The sequence below is a fragment of the Mustelus asterias genome, unplaced genomic scaffold, assembly GCF_964213995.1.
Source record: "Mustelus asterias unplaced genomic scaffold, sMusAst1.hap1.1 HAP1_SCAFFOLD_1254, whole genome shotgun sequence".
Classification (NCBI taxonomy): Eukaryota; Metazoa; Chordata; class Chondrichthyes; order Carcharhiniformes; family Triakidae; genus Mustelus; species Mustelus asterias.
The window spans coordinates 32819-49808 of record NW_027591199.1 but is presented as its reverse complement, the minus strand read 5'-3'; the positions used below and the strand labels follow the sequence as shown (position 1 = coordinate 49808).

Below are 16990 nucleotides of genomic sequence, written 5' to 3'. Positions count from 1 at the left end.
TGCTCCTATTTTCTATGTTTCTAACCAGGGTAATAGGATTCAGCATCTGACTCCTCGATTCAAAGTGTGAGAAATCGTTGGCGTGATCTATGATCCAGAGCAGTGGAGAGAACACATTAACGCCATTCAGTATGTAACCGCATGCTGTAATGAGAGGAAGTGGACCAGTTACAATGAGCTCAAATTCATCTTCTCATCTCTTAAGATATAATAATGCTCAGGTAGCATCAAACAATCAGTGATACAGCTCCCAAGGATAGGGGATACTCTTCAGGGTATTCTAGGCTAGTGGTATTCTATGCAGGGTTTTCTAGCGTAGTTATATTTTATACAGAGTATTTTGGGGTAGTGGTATTCTATACAGGGTATTCTAGGGTAGAGGTATTCTATTGAGGGTATTCTAGGGCAGGGGTATTCTATACAGGGTATTCTAGGGTAGCGGTATTCTATACGGGGTATTCTAGGGTAGAGGTATTCTATACGGGGTATCCTAGGATAGAGGTATTCAATACGGGGTATTCTAGGGTAGAGGTATTCTATATGGGATATTCTAGGGGAGAGGTATTCTATATGGGGTATGCTAGGATAGAGATATTCTAGACAGGGTATTTTAGGGTAGAGATATTCTATACGGGGTATCCGAGGATAGAAGTATTCTATATTGGGTATTCTAGGGTAGAGGTATTCTATACGAGGTATTCTAGGGTAGAGGTATTCTATATGGGGTATTCTGGGATAGAGATATTCTAGACAGGGTATTTTATGGTAGAGATATTCTATACGGCGTATCCTAGGATAGAGGTATTCTATACGGGGTATTTTAGGATAGAGGTATTCTAGACAGGGTATTCTAGGATAGAGGTATTCTATTCAGGGTATTTTAGGATAGAGGGATTCAAGACAGGGTATTCTAGGATAGAGGGATTCTAGACAGGGCATTCTAGGGTAGAGGGATTCTAGAGTAGGGGTATTCTATACAGGGTATTTTAGGATCGTGGTATTCTATACAGGGTATTCTGGGATAGAGGGATTCTATACAGGGTATTCTAGGATAGAGGTATTCTATTCAGGGTATTTTAGGATAGAGGGATTCTAGACAGGGTATTCTAGGATAGAGAGATTCTAGAGTAGGGGTATTCGAAACAGGGTATTTTAGGATAGTGTTATTCTATACAGGGTATTCTAGGGTAGAGGGATTCTGGAGGAGGGGTATTCTATGCAGGGTATTTTAGGATAGTGGTATTCTATACAGGGTATTCTAGGGTAGAGGGATTCGAGAGGAGGGGTATTCTATCTGATAACATATTTGCATCTGCTCTCTATTACGGCTGCATTGTAAATATATAAAATGTCACTCTCTCTCTCTCCAGTAGGATTCCTTCATGCTGGAACATTAGCTCCTAACGTTTTAACACTTCTCGCTGCCACTGCAGGGTTTCCCATCATTATCTGCATGAATCTGTCTTGTGAACCATCAGCTAACTGAGGAGAAGGGGGATGAAGTTTGGACCCTGTGCTCTATAAATACCCTGGGTAGAGCCATGCCCACTTGGCCAAAGGGCAGCAGTAACAGCGGCTGAGGGTTACCTGTTATCAGCATCTCATCTGGGTAAATGAACTGTGGGGGTCTGATGTGGTGGTGCTTCTTTAAGAGTGACAATGGCTTGAAACCAATGAGAACCAAGCCTGGGCCATCAAATCTCTTCAATTCCTCGGTTTCCTCTTTCTCCAGAACAATCTGCCTCTGTCCATAAACCTGGGAACCAAAAAGAACAAGAACAGGCTTAAATTATATGAAAGAGCAACATCTTTCGAGTACTCGCCCGCTGACCCTCCCAAAGCCTGTCCACCATCTACAAGGCACAAGTCAGGAGTGATGGAGTACTCTCCACTTGCAGCTCCAGCAACACTCATGAAGCTTGACACCATCCAGGACAAAACAGCCGCTTGACTGGCACTCCTTCTACAAGCATTCACTTCCTCCACCACGGACACATTGGCAGCCGTGTGTACCATCGATAAGATGCACTGCAGGAACTGACCAAGGTTCCTTCAATAGCTCCTTCCAAACCCACAACTACTTCCATCTAGAAGGGCCAGGGCAGCAGATACCTGGGAAGACCATCACCTACAAGTTCCCCTCCAAGCCACTCACTATCCTGACTTGGAAATATATTGGCTGTTCCTTCACTGTCTCTGGGTCAAAATCCCTGAACTCCCTCCCTAACAGCACAGTGGGTGTACCTACACCACATGCACTGTAGCGTTTCAAGAAGGAAGCTCACCACCACCTTCTCAAGGGCAATTAGGGATGGGCAATCATAGAATCCCTGCAGTGCAGAAGGAGGCCATTCAGCCCATTGAGTTTGTACCGACCACAATCCCACCCAGCCCCTATCCCTGTAGCCCCATGTATCTATCCTGATAGTGCCCCTGACACTAAGGAGCAATTTATCATGGCCAATCAACTAACCTGCACATCTTTGGAGTGTGGGAGGAAACCGGAGCACCCGGAGGAAACCCACGCAGACACGGGGAGAACGTGCAGACTCCACACAGACAGTGACCCAAGTCGGGAATCGAACCCGGGTCCCTGGCGCTGTGAGGCACCAGTGCTAACCGCCGTGCCGCCCGAACGGTCCTCTTCTGGATTAGGTCACACTGTGTGATATGAGCAATCAACGTCATGAGTAACACAGCCTCTGTGTTATTTTGTTAAATAACACAGAGGCTCAAGCACGCTCTGTTCATTAGGCTGGACATATTTTGTGGAATATTCCATCAATATAGATGGTCATGTAACCACATCAAGCAGATAAACTCAATGAAGCCAAAGCAAAATACTATGGACGCTGGAAATCTGAAATAAAAACAGAGAATGCTGGAAAAGCTCAGCAGGTGCACGGAGAGAGAAGCAGAGTTAACATTTCGGGTCCGTATGCCTCTTCTTCAAAGAGCTAATCCAGTGAAGGTCTGACTGAAAAATGGAAAGTTAATCTCGGTATAAAAAGAGCAAAGGGATGGAAGACTCTTCCCACTGGATGTCTGGATTACGATGGTACAAAATATTCAGGACATTGGAAGAAGGGTGATGCGTATCCCAGAAACGGGGCGGCACGGTGACACAGTGGTTAGCACTGCTGCTTCACAGCGCCAGGGACGCGAGTTCGATTCCCGGCTTGGGTCACTGTCTGTGTGGAGTCTCTGCACGTTCTCCCCCGTGTCTGCGTGGGTTTCCTCCGGGTGCTCCGGTTTCCTTCCACAGTCCGAATGACGTGCTGGTTAGGGTGCATTGGCCGTGCTAAATTCTCCCTCAGTGTTACCCGAACAGGCGCCGGAGTGTGGCGACTAGGGGATTTTCACAGTAACTTCACTGCAGTGTTAATGTAAGCCTTACTTGTGACACTAATAAATAAACTTTTAACTTTAAACAGGTAACAAGTTAAAGACAGAGCAGAAAATAAAAATGATACCTCGTACTGATCCTTATTTTAAAATAAAAAAGCAAGTTACAGGGAGGGAATCAGTTTGTGGAAGAAAGGGATGGAGAGAGTCAAATGTAAGTAGAAAGATTCCTACATTACAGCAGTGGCTAAACTTCGAAACCAATGCTGAACAAGGAGACAGGTTGTCGAAGTTTTTTGTCTTGCACTCATCAGGACAAACCCCAGAAGGTCAAATTTCAAACAATTGTGACAATTTATACCACAGGAGAAAAGGGTGTTGATTGGTTGACAAGTCGACTCTGATTGGCCGAGGTCTTGCCATGGAGAAAGCAATGGGGAGCTATAGGCTCCTCAAGCTGCCAGATAATTCAAAACAGGTGCAAGGCTTGGGCATATTCCTTTTGTCTGCAGGAAAGTTCAGAAGTACTTCATTGGCTGTGAAGTGCTTTGGGCCATCTTGAAGTTGTGGAAGGCGCTATTTTAATTAATACAAGTTCTTTTTCTCTTTATTTACTCATCTCATTACCATTCTATCTTTGCCTTGCACCATTGTCTCTTCTGTTATTTAATCTCTGCTGCCTCCCCTTTCACTCTTTCCAGCCCTCCGTGCATACCTTCCTTCTGTACCTGTTTGAACCCTGTGGCATGTCTAACGCGGGCTAGTTGTAAAGAAAAGTCATCGACCTAAAACATTAACTCTTGTTTCTCTCTGTACAGTACGCACAAGGGATACAATAAAAGGGGAGTTCTGTTACTGGATGAGTAATTCAGAGGTTTTGACTAATGATAGAATCAGAGAATCCCTACAGTGCAGAAGGAGGCCGTTCAGCCCATCAAGTCTGCACCGACCACAATCCCACCCAGGCCCTATCCCCATAACCCTATGCATTTACTCTAGCTAGTCCCCCTGATACTAAAGGGGCAATTTAGCATGGTCAATCCACCTAACCCGCACATCTTTGGACTGTGGGAGGAAACCAGAGCACCCGGAGGAAACCCATGCAGACATGGGGAGAACATGCAAACTCCAGATAGACAGTGACCCAAACCAGGAATTGAACCCGGGTCCCTGGTGCTGTGAGTCAGCAGTGCTAACCTACTGTGCCACCGTGCCATCGATCTAGAGGCACGAGTTCAAACCACACCACAGCAACTGGGGGAGAAAAAGAGAAGATGCTGGAAAATCTCAGCAGGTTTGGCAGCATCTGTGAATAGAGAAAAGAGCCAACGTTTCGAGTCTGGATGACCCTTCGCCAGAGCTGTATAATAAAGGGGAAATTAGTCTGTGATCATGAAATTACCCGATTGTTGTAAAAACCCATCTGGTTCATTAATGCTCTTTAGAGAAGGAAATCTGCCGTCCTTATCCGGTCTGGCCTGTCTGAGGATCCAGAACCGCATGGCTGACTCTCAACTACCCTCTGATTGACTTAGAAAGCCACTCAGTTGTGTCAAAAGTCATGATGAAACTGCACTGTGGATGTGCCTTCACATCGCAGAGTGCAGCAGTTTTAGAAAACGCCTCATCATCGCCTTCTCGAGGGCAATTAGGGATGCACAATAACTCACATCTCATTCATGAATTAAGAAAGAGCATTTTCTGTTTGTATTTCAGATTACCAGCATCCGCAGTGTTTTGCCTTTGGACAGGCAGGAGTTGACGTTTTAATTCAGCACGGTATAGGTTCACCGTCCTTTACCTGGGCCTTCTTGGTGTCGCTGGGCAGGAGCGGACTGCCCGTCTCCCCGTTAAACCAGCGGGTTTTGGTTTTGACGGGCTCGTTGCTTTCCCGGTACAGGCGGACGGCACTGGGTTTCCTGGCACTCCGCACGAGATTGTAAACTCCGACTGAAAGTTCCACGCCTTCTCCCAGCTTCAGGTTCAGCCTGGCCAAAACAAAACACAAAAAAAACAGGACATCAAATACAAGCGGCACCGGAACAGAGAGTTTAACAGGGGCTGAAACTCAAAGACATTCTGATGCACATTAAGCGGTTGAAGAAGGCAGCAGTTAAGGGATGGGGGGCGGTGGGGTTTAAGCCAAGGTCCTGACGATTTGGTCAGTTGGATGTAAAATATCCCACAGCACCACATGGAGGATGGCACGGTGGCACAGTGGTTAGCACTGCTGCTTCACAGCGCCAGGGACCCGGGTTCGATTCCCGGCTCGGGTCACTGTGTGGCGTTTACACATTCTCCCCGTGTCTGCGTGGGTTTCCTCCGGGTGCTCCAGTTTCCTCCCACATTCTGAAAGATGTGCTGGTTAGGGTGCATTGACCCGAACAGGCGCCGGACTGTGGCAACTCGGGGTATTTCACAGTAACTTCATTGCAGTGTTAATGTAAGCCTTACTTGTGACTAATAAATAAACTTTACTTTGGAGAGCAGGGAAGCTCTGTCCTGTCAAATTAACCTCCAAAAAACAGATCTGGTCATTATCTCACTGTTCAAGTGTGTGTGGAAAATAGTTGCTATGTTTACCAATGTTTGTGAGGAGGATTGTCAGAGGATGCAGCAGGATATAGATAGTCTGGTTAGACTTGGGCGGAGAAATGGCAGATGGAATTTAATCCAGACAAATGCGCCTCTGTTTTCTCAGAAGACTAAGGAAATTTGGCATGTCCACTATGACTCCCACCAACTTCTACAGATACACCATATAAAGCATTCTTTCTGGTTGTATCACAGCTTGGTATGGATCCTGCTCTGCCCAAGACCGCAATAAACTACAAAAGGTTGTGAATGTAGCCCAATCCATCACGCAAACCAGCCTCCCATCCATTGACTCTGTCTATACTTCCCGCTGCCTCAGCAAAGCAGTCAGCATAATTAAGGACCGCACACACCCCGGACATTCTCTCTTCCACCAAAAGATACGGTCACGTACCAACTGACCCAAGAACAGCTTCTTCCCTGCTGCCATCAGACTTTTGAATGGACCTACCTTGCATTAAGTTGATATTTCTCTCCATCCTAGCTATGACTGTAACATTCTACGCTCTCTCCTTTCCTTCTCTATGAATGGTATGTGTTGTCGGTATAGTGCGCAAGAAACAATACTTTTCACTGTATACCAATACATGTGACAATAATAAATCAAATCAAATCAAAGATGATGCATTTTGAAAGGTCCAATGCAGTCGGGAAATACACAGTAAATGGCAGGACCCTTAGAAGCATTAACATACAGAGGGATCTGGGCGTACAGGTCCACAGTTCCCTGAAAGTGGCAACACAAGTGGATAAGGTGGTCAAGATGGCGTATGGCATGCTTGCCTTCATCGGTTGGGCCATAGGGTGCAAAATTTGGCAGGTCAAGTTGCAGCTGTATAGAGCTTTCGTTAGGGCATGTTTGGAATATTGCATACAGTTCTGGTCGCCACATTAAAAGTTTACCAGGATGTTACCTGGTTTGGAGGGTATTAGCTATGAGAAGAGATTGGACAAACTTGATTTGTTTTCATTTGAACGTCAGAGGCTGAGGGGCGACCTGATAGAAGTCTACAAGATTATGAGAGGCGTGGATAGAATGGATAGTCAGAGTCTTTTTCCCAGGGTAGAAATGCCAATTACTAGGGGACAGAGGTTTAAGGCAAAAAGGGGGAAAGTTTAAAGGAGATGTGAGAGGCAAGTTTTTTTACACAGAGGGTGGTAAGTGCCTGGGACGCGCTGCCAAAGGAGGTGGTAGAAGCAGATACAATAGCAACATTTAAGAGGCATCTGGATAGATACATGAAAAGGCTGGGAATGGAGGAATTTGCTATGTAGAGACGAAAGGTCTTTAGTTTAGAAAGGCGTCGTGTGTCGATGCAGGCTTGGAGGGCTGAAGGGCCTGTTCCTGTGCTGTACTATATTCTTTGTATGGCCGATTCCTGTCAAAGTAACATGATGCACTTTATGATGTTTCAAAATAAGAGACGCAGCAGAGAAACAGGCCATTCAGCCCAACAGCTGCATGCCAGTATTTCCGCTTCCCATGAACTTTCTCCCTCCCCTCTCCCTTTAGCGTTATCAGCGTAACCGGCCAATGATTTTCTCTCTCATGCTCATCCAGCTTCTCCCTAAACGCAGCTACACCATTCATTACAACCCTGTGGGAGCCAAGTTCCACATTCCCATCACTCTCTGGGTAATGAAATTTCTCCTGCATTCCTGGCCTGGTCACTACCTGGTGTTGACAGTTTCTGGTTTCGCTCTTCCCTGCGAGTGGAAACATGCCCTGAGTGCCTAATCTATGAAGATCGTCCGTACATTTGAGCAGATTGTGTACATGAACACGGACGTTCTGTCTGCCAAGGTCCGCAGGGAGTACATTAGAAACTCTCCGAGGACCCAGGAGACGCGGTGCTACTCTGAGTGACTGCTGACCTGGTGACGGTCCTCTTCTTGTAGTCCTTGGCCCACACTTTCCGAAGCAGATCGTCCAACCTGGCTGACCCCTCGCCTTGCACAGCTGCATCCCCATCCTCTGATACACTGACAATGTCGCAGTAAAAGAGAGACATGTCAAACCCACCAGGCTTCTTCAGATGCATCAGGTCAAGGATGATCCCTGTACACAGACAAGGGCAGAGACAAAGACACGCCATTCACAGCATAGCAGCAAAAGGCAAAGCTTCTGTTATTATTGCTCGCGAGATGATGGGCGGGATTTTCCAGCCACGCTCACCCCCAAGGGTCCATGTCCCGCTCGCTACGATTCCCGTGGTGGGCGGGACGGGAAAATTCCGCCCAGTCTTTTGACAAAAATGATCGGCAATTTTCCCTGCAACGTTTCTCAGATTCTTTAAGTTGGAGCTGGACCCAGTTCTTGACGAGGGTAAAGATTGTGAAGTACAGAAAATCAGATTTGATCTGTGATCTCCTAGACTGGTTTTGGTTGCCTGACGGGTTTGACTTTGGGCCTGTTTATTTGCCTTGATTAGCAGACTATGTCGGTGACTGGGGGGGGCGGGGGCGGGGGGGATAGAATGAGGAAAGAGAGGAAGAAGTGTTCAGTTCCGGTCTTCGTACCATCACGTCACAGGGCAGGCTGGCGTGGACTGCAGGTCTTACCCTTCCTTTCGTTTTGGATGCTGGCTGGCAGGACACCAACCCATGTTGGGAAACAGCCTTCTGGCCATCCCTACAGAACCACGCTTCAGGTGACAATCAGGACAGTGGAAGCAGTGAAGGGATTGTTCGATGAAGCTCCAATGCACAGTACAACACTGGTCTGGCCACTACACTGTCTAACCCTGCTTCAACACAACTGACTAGTTTGAAAGGGAGAAGAGTGGGTCTAAGGCTAGTATTTTAAACTTAAATAAAGGCAACTATGTGGGCATGAAAGTTGTGCTAGCTAAGTGAACTGGGAGATTAGGCTAGGGGACAGATCAATAGACAACCAGTGGCAGACATTTCAGGGGCTGTTTCAGAATATTCTGAATAAGTAAATTTCTACTATTAAAAAGATTTGGAGGGGGAGGACCCACTTCCGTGGTTAACTAAAGAAGTTAAGGAAACTGTCAAACTTAAGGAAAAAGAAGCATATAACTGCAGGCCAGATGATTGGTTAGAATGTGAAGAACAGCAGAGAATGACCAAAGGTTAATCAGGAGAAAGAAATTAGACTATGAGAGGAAGATGGCTAGAAATGTGAAAACTTAAAGCATGTGTTTCTACAGGTGTTTAAACAGGAAAATAGCAAGTTAAGTGAGTCCTCTAGAGAGTGAGAATGAACCATAGAATCCCTACAGTGCAGAAGGAGACCATTCAGCCCATTGAGTCTGCACCAGCTCTCCGAAAAAACATCTTACTCAGATCCACCCAATCGATTTATCCCTGTAACCCCATGCATTGACCATGGCTAATCCACCTAACCTACAGTATCAGGAGAATTAGCTGGGTAAATACATAAGGTTATGGGGATAGGGCCTGGGTGGGATTGTCAGTGAAGACTCAATGGGCCGAATGGTCTCCTCCTGCACTATAGGGATTCTATGATTCTACACATTTTTGGACACTAAGGGGCAATTTAGCATGGCCAATCCATCTAACCTGCACATCTTTGGACTGTGGGAGGAAACCGGAGCACCCGGAGGAAACCCACGCAGACACGAGGAGAACGTGCAAACTCCACACAGGCTGTCACCCAAGCCGGGAATCAAACTGGGTCTCTGGTGCTGTGAGGCAGCAGTGCTAACCACTGTGCCACCACGTCGCCCAATGGGTAGACAATAGTAGATAATAGGAAAATGGCCAACAAAATGACCACATATTTGGATTTTGTCTTCACTGGAGAGAATACATAAACATTCCAGAAATATCTGTAAATCTGGAGGTGGAAAGGGGAGAGGAACTTGGTGAAATTACAATCATTAGAGAAGTGGTTTGAGCAAACTGATGGAGCTAAGGCTGGCAAGTCTCCGGGTCCTGATAGACTTCATCCTAGGGTCTTGAACAAATGAGGTGGTAGATACATTGGTGTTAATTTTGCAAAATTCTCTAGATTCTGGAAAGTTTCCATCAAATTGGAAAGTGGCAAATATAACCCCTCTATTCAAGAAGGGAGGGAGGCCAAAAACAGGAAATTATAGGCCAGTTAGCTTGACATCTGCCGTGGGAAAATTGTTAGAATTGATTGTTAAGTCCAAAGATGCGCGGGTTAGGTTGATTGGCCATGCTAAAATTGCCCTTAGTGTCCTGAGATGCGTAGGTTAGAGGGATTAGTGGGTAAATATGAAGGGATGTGGGGGTAGGGCCTGGGTGGGATTGTGGTCGGTGCAGACTCGATGGGCCGAATGGCTTCTTTTTGTGTTGTAGGGTTTCTATGATTCTGTGAAGGAGGCTATAGCTGGACACTTATAAAATCCCAAGGTAATTGGGAAAAGTCAGCATGATTTTGTGAAAGGGAAATTATGTTTAACCAACTTAATGGCATTCTTTGAAGGAGTACCATATACTGTGGATAAAGGGGAACCTGTAGATGTGCTGTACTTCAATTTCCAGAAAGCAAAGCAAGAAGAACAAAGAAAAGTACAGCACAGGAACAGGCTCTTCGGCCCTCCAAGCTTGTGCCGATCATGATGCCTTTCTAAACTAAAACCGTATGCACTTACGGAGCCCATATCCTTCCATTCCCATCCTATTCATGTATTCGTCTAGTTGCCCCTTAAATGCCGCAATCGTACCCGCTCCCACCACCTCCCCGGGCAGCGCGTTCCAGACATTCATCACCTTCTGTGTAAAAAAAATTTCCTCGGCACATCTCCTCTAAACTTTTCCCCCACGCACCTTAAACCTATGTCTCCTAGTACCTGACTTTCCTACCCTAGAAAAGAGCATCTGACTATCCACTCCGTCCATGCCTCTCATAAGCATTTGATAAGCATCAAAGATTATTGTGAAAAATAAAAGCTCACGATGTAGGGGGTAACATTTGAGCCTAGATAGAAGACTGGCTGGCTGGCAGAAAACAGAGAGTATGTATAAATGGGTCTTTGTCTGATTGGCAGGGCAGGAGGTGATGAGCAGAGTCCTGTCGAGGTCTGTGCTGGGGCCTCAACCTTTTACATCAATGGCTTAGATGAGGGAAGCAAAGGCATGGGAGATACATTTGCAGACAGTACAATGATAGATAGGAAAGTATGTTGTGAAGGGGACGTGAGTTTGCAGATGAATACAGATAGGTTGAGTGGGCAAAAATCTGGCAGATGGAGTATAATGTGGGAAAATGTGAAGTTGTTCACTTTAGCAGGAAGAATAAAAAAATCAGCATTACTTAAATGGAGAATAATTGCAGAATGCCGAGGTGCAGAGGGATCTAGGTGTTCCTGTGCTTGAATCACGAAAAGTTAGTATGCAGGTACAGCATGTAAATGAGAAGGCTAATAGAATGTTATTCCTTATTACAAAAGGAATTGAACACAAAAGTAAGGATGGTGTGCTTCAGTTACACAGGGCATTGGTGAGACCGCATCTCAAATACTGTGTGCAGTTTTTGTCTTATTGAAGGTATGGTGGCACAGCGGTTAGCACTGCTACCTCACAGCGCCACAAACCCCCGGGTTCCATTCCAGCTTTGGGTCACTGTCTGTGGAGTTTGCACATTCTCCCCGTGTCTACGTGGGTTTCCTCCGGGTGCTCCGGTTTCCTCCCACACTCCAAAGACGTGCAGGTTCGGTTGATTGGCTATGCTAAATTGTCCCTAATGTCAGGCGCATTAGCAGGGTAAATATGTGGGGTTACAGGAATAGGGCCTGTGTGGGATTGTGGTTGGTGCAGACTCGATGGCCTCCTTCTGCACTGTAGGGATTCCATGGGATTTTAAGGAAGTGTGTAAATGAGTTGGAGACGTTTCAGAGGGGGTTTGCTGGATCGATAGCTGGAACGAGCGGTTTATCTTATGGGGAAAGGTTGGGCAGACTGGGCTTGTTTCCACTGGAGTTTAGAAGGGTGAGGGGTGACTTGATTGAAGTAACTAAGATCCTGAATGGTCTGGACAAGGTGGGCATGGAAAGGATGTTTCTTCTTGTGGGAGAGTCCAGACCGAGCGGGCACAGTTTTAAAATTAGTGGTCGCCCTTTTAGGACAGAGATGGTGAGAATTTTTTTCTTTCAGAGGGTTGCATGACTTTGGAACTCTCTGGCCGGAATTTACTGGCACGTCCGCTCGAGGTTCGTACGATCCCGCCCGAGACTAACGGAGAATGCCGTTCTCCGAGCCTTGCCCATCCCTGGAATCAGGGCAGGCGTGCCGGTAAAATTCCGGCCTCTGTCTCAGAAGGCAATGGGGGGTCACTGAATATCTTTAAGGCAGGGGTAGAGAGATTCTTGTTTGGCGAGGGAATCAAAGATTATTGTGGGTAGATAGGAATGTGGAATTTGAAACACAAACGTACAAGGCATGATCTCATTGAACGGCACAGCAGGCGGGAGGGGCCGAATGGCCTACTTACGCTCCAATTTTGTGCGAAGCACTATTTTCAATCTTGTCAAATCCATCCATTGCCTCAGCCCTCCCCGTCTCTGCGACCTGCACCCCAGTCCGATAACCCTCTGAAATCTCTGCTCTCAGGTGACAAGCTGAGGAAGAGGGTCTGCAGTGACCCAGAGGGTCAAGGATCGGTGTGGGGGGGGCGGCAGCCATAAGCCAGAGGGCTGGTAGCAAAGGAAAGGTGAGGGAGTGGAAGAGGCGGGGAGCTGGAGGGGCAACGACAGGGAGGGTCAGCGAGTGGAATGTGTGGCACGTGGGAGATTCGGCAAGCATGATGGGCAGAAAACCGGAGCGAAGTATATTTATATCTTTAAATTGATTTCATTTCAAAAGTTGTTCCATCGACCGCTATAGTAATTCAGCAACATTAAATATTTTCACTCACAGGTTATCATGTTGAGAAATGTCCTACAGACTCTAAAGACAGCTTTCACATTGGTTTCAATGGGAAAACCTGATTTGTTTAAAGTTGTTTCACATAAAGTTGCACTTCACGGCAATGCAACTGCAATCTTAAGTGAGGACTTTGTGATTCAACGTCTTTGAACCAGTCGCTGACAAATGCTTGATGGTAACAGTGGTTTGCCTACCTGTCTCTCGCAGGTCATTGGCCTTTGTTCTGGTCAGTCGTGCTTTGGAGCTGTCTTTAGCATGTGGGTTGTCATTGTTGGTGAACAGCATGATGCGCTTGTGGCTCAGTTTCAGCGTGACGTCACTGAAGAGATTGGAGCAGACCCAGAGAGCATCGCTCAACGAGTCATCGGTACTGTGGCCTATGTTCTTCTTGAAGGACTTGTTCCCCTTCTCCCCCTCATACTGGTCCAACTCCAGTACTCGCTTAGCACCTGAGCCCAGACAGAGAGAGTCAGATTAGAACATCAATCTATTAAACACACCAGGGGAGGCGATGGTCCAGTGGTATTATCGCTAGACTATTAACCCAGAAACTCAGCTCATGTTCTGGGGACCCGGGTTCGAATGGCGCCACGGCAGGCGGTGGAATTTGAATTCAATTTTAAAAAAATCTGGAATTAAGAATCCACTGATGACCATGAACCATGGTCGATTGTCAGAAAAACCCATCTGGTTCACTAATGTCCTTTAGGGAAGGAAATCTGCCGTCCTTACCTGGTCTGGCCTACATGTGACTCCAGAGCCACAGCAATGTGAACAAAGAACAAAGAACAGTACAGCACAGGAAACAGGCCCTTCGGCCCTCCAGGCCTGCGCCGCTCCTTGGTCCAACTAGACCAATCGTTTGTATCCCTCCATTCCCAGGCTGCTCATGTGACTATCCAGGTAAGTCTTAAACGATGTCAGCGCGCCTGCCTCCACCACCCTACTTGGCAGCGCATTCCAGTCCCCCACCACCCTCTGTGTAAAAAACGTCCCTCTGATATCTGAGTTATACTTCGCCCCTCTCACCTTGAGCCCGTGACCCCTCGTGATCGTCACCTCCGACCTGGGAAAAAGCTTCCCACTGTTCACCCTATCTATACTCTTCATAATCTTGTACACCTCTATTAGATCCCCCCTCATTCTCCGTCTTTCCAGGGAGAACAACCCCAGTTTACCCAATCTCTCCTCATAGCTAAGACCCTCCATACCAGGCAACATCCTGGTAAACCTTCTCTGCACTCTCTCTAACGCCTCCACGTCCTTCTGGTAGTGCGGTGACCAGAACTGGACGCAGTACTCCAAATGTGGCCTAACCAGCGTTCTATACAGCTGCATCATCAGACTCCAGCTTTTATACTCTATACCCCGTCCTATAAAGGCAAGCATACCATATGCCTTCTTCACCACCTTCTCCACCTGTGTTGCCACCTTCAAGGATTTGTGGACTTGCACACCTAGGTCCCTCTGTGTTTCTATACTCCTGATGGCTCTGCCATTTATTGTATAACTCCTCCCGACATTATTTCTTCCAAAACGCATCACTTCGCATTTATCTGGATTAAACTCCATCTGCCACCTCTCCGCCCAATTTTCCAGCCTATCTATATCCTGCTGTATTGCCCGACAATGCTCTTCGCTATCCGCAAGTCCAGCCATCTTCGTGTCATCCGCAAACTTGCTGATTACACCAGTTACACCTTCTTCCAAATCATTTATATATATCACAAATAGCAGAGGTCCCAGTACAGAGCCCTGCGGAACACCACTGGTCACAGACCTCCAGCCGGAAAAAGACCCTTCGACCACTACCCTCTGTCTCCTATGGCCAAGCCAGTTCTCCACCCATCTAGCCACTTCTCCTTGTATCCCATGAGCCTTAACCTTCTTAACCAACCTGCCATGTGGGACTTTGTCAAATGCCTTTCTGAAATCCATATAGACGACATCCACGGCCCTTCCTTCATCAACCGTTTTTGTCACTTCCTCAAAAAACTCCACCAAATTTGTAAGGCACGACCTCCCTCTTACAAAACCATGCTGTCTGTCACTAATGAGATTGTTCCGTTCTACATGCACATACATCCTGTCTCTAAGAATCCTCTCCAACAACTTCCCTACCACGGACGTCAAGCTCACCGGCCTATAATTTCCTGCTACCCTTCTTAAACAACGGGACCACATTCGCTATCCTCCAATCCTCAGGGACCTCACCCGTGTCCAAAGAAGCGACAAAGATTTCTGTCAGAGGCCCAGCAATTTCATCTCTCGTCTCCCTGAGCAGTCGAGGATAGATGCCATCAGGCCCTGGGGCTTTGTCAGTTTTAATGTTCCCTAAAAAACCTAACACTTCCTCTCTTGTAATGGAGATTTTCTCTAACGGGTCAACACCTCCCTCCGAGACACTCCCGGTTAACACGCCCCTCTCCTTCGTGAATACCAATGCAAAGTATACATTTAGGATCTCCCCTATTCCCTTGGGTTCTAAGCATAATTCCCCTCCTCTGTCCCTGAGAGGTCCGATTTTCTCCCTGACAACTCTTTTGTTCCTAACGTATGAATAGAATGCCTTAGGATTCTCCTTAATCCTGCCTGCCAAGAACATCTCGTGACCTCTTTTTGCCCTTCTAACTCCCCGTTTGAGTTCTTTCCTACTCTCTCTGTATTCCTCCAGAGCTCCATCTGTCTTCTGTTGCCTGGACTTAACGTACGCCTCCCTTTTCATTTTAATCAGATCCTCAATTCCCCTGGTTATCCACGGCTCTCGAATCCTACCTTTCCTATCTTTCCTTTTTACAGGCACATGCCTATCCTGCAGCCTTATCAATAGTTCCTTAAAAGACTCCCACATGCCAGACGCGGACTTACCCTCGAACATCCTCTCCCAATCAACATCCACCAATTCCTGCCTAATCCGGCTATAGTTAGCCTTCCCCCAATTTAGCACCCTGTCCGTAGGACAGCACTCATCCTTGTCCATTACTATCCTAAAGTTAACAGAGTTGTGGTCACTATTTGCCACATGTTCCCCTACCGAAACTCTGACGACCTGACCGGGCTCATTTCCCAGAACTAGGTCCAGTATAGCCCCCTCTCTAGTCGGGCTATCTACATACTGTTCCAAAGAACCTTCCAGTACGCATTTTACAAATTCCTCCCCGTCCGGACCCCCAGCTCTAAGCACTTTCCAGTCTGTGCCAGGGAAATTAAAGTCCCCCACTACAACAACCCTATTTTTTCTGCACCTATCCAGAATCTCCTGACATATCCTTTCCTCCACTTCCCGTGGGCTGTTGGGTGGTCTGTAGTACCCCCCAGCATAGTGACTGCACCCTTCCTGTTTCTGAGTTCCACCCACAGCGACTCAGTACATGACCCCTCTAAGTTGTCTACCCTCTGCACCGCGGTAATATGCTCCTTAACTAATATCGCTACTCCCCCACCTTTTTTAGCCCCTCCTCTGTCTCGCCTAAAATACTTATACCCCGGAATATTCAGCTGCCAGTCCTGTCCTTCTTTTAACCAAGTTTCCGTCACCGCAACCACATCCAAATTCCGCATAAGCATTAAGGCCCTAAGTTCGTCTGTTTTACCCGTTACGCTCCTCGCATTGAAGCAGATGCACTCCAGACCTCCAGGCCCACTCAGGTCATCCTCCTCCAGAGTGCTCCTCTTCTTAGCTAGCCTTGCCCTGGCCCCCAGCTCAACCTCAGCCTCAGTATTTACTGACCTACTGTTTTGTTCCCCACCCCCCTGCCACACTAGTTTAAATCCTGCCGAAACACTCCAGCAAAACTCCCAGCCAGGATATTTGCTCCCTTCCAGTTAAGGTGTAACCCATCCTTTCTGTACAGTTGCCATCCTGACTTGAAGATTTCCCAGTCATCTATGAATTAAAAACCCTCCCTCTTGCACCAGTCCTTTAGCCACGCGTTCAACTGTAGAATCTCCCTGTTCCGAGCCTCACTTGCACTAGACACCGGGAGCAGTCCAGAGATTGCTACCCTGGAGGCCTTACTTTTTAGCCTAGCACCCAACTCCCTGAATTTCTCTCGTATGACCCCCCTGCTCTTCCTACCTACATCATTTTCACCAATGTGTATAATCACATCCGTTTGACTACCTTCCTTTTTAAATATGCTTCCTACCCTCTCGGAGACATCCAGTACCC

General features: G+C 47.0%; 1 protein-coding gene across 1 annotated transcript in view; it reads right to left on the bottom strand.

Annotated features, from left to right (window-relative positions):
• LOC144488065 (X-ray repair cross-complementing protein 6-like) overlaps positions 1–16990 on the bottom strand; it is a gene marked incomplete at its 5' end in the record, with an annotated part of 60516 nt that overhangs the window by 12371 nt on the left and 31155 nt on the right. Inside the window, 4 exons of the mRNA XM_078206087.1 lie at positions 1588–1756; positions 5147–5333; positions 7816–7999; positions 13014–13268. Coding sequence (XP_078062213.1) covers positions 1588–1756; positions 5147–5333; positions 7816–7999; positions 13014–13268 — 795 coding nt within the window. The remainder of the gene's footprint in view (positions 1–1587; positions 1757–5146; positions 5334–7815; positions 8000–13013; positions 13269–16990) is intronic.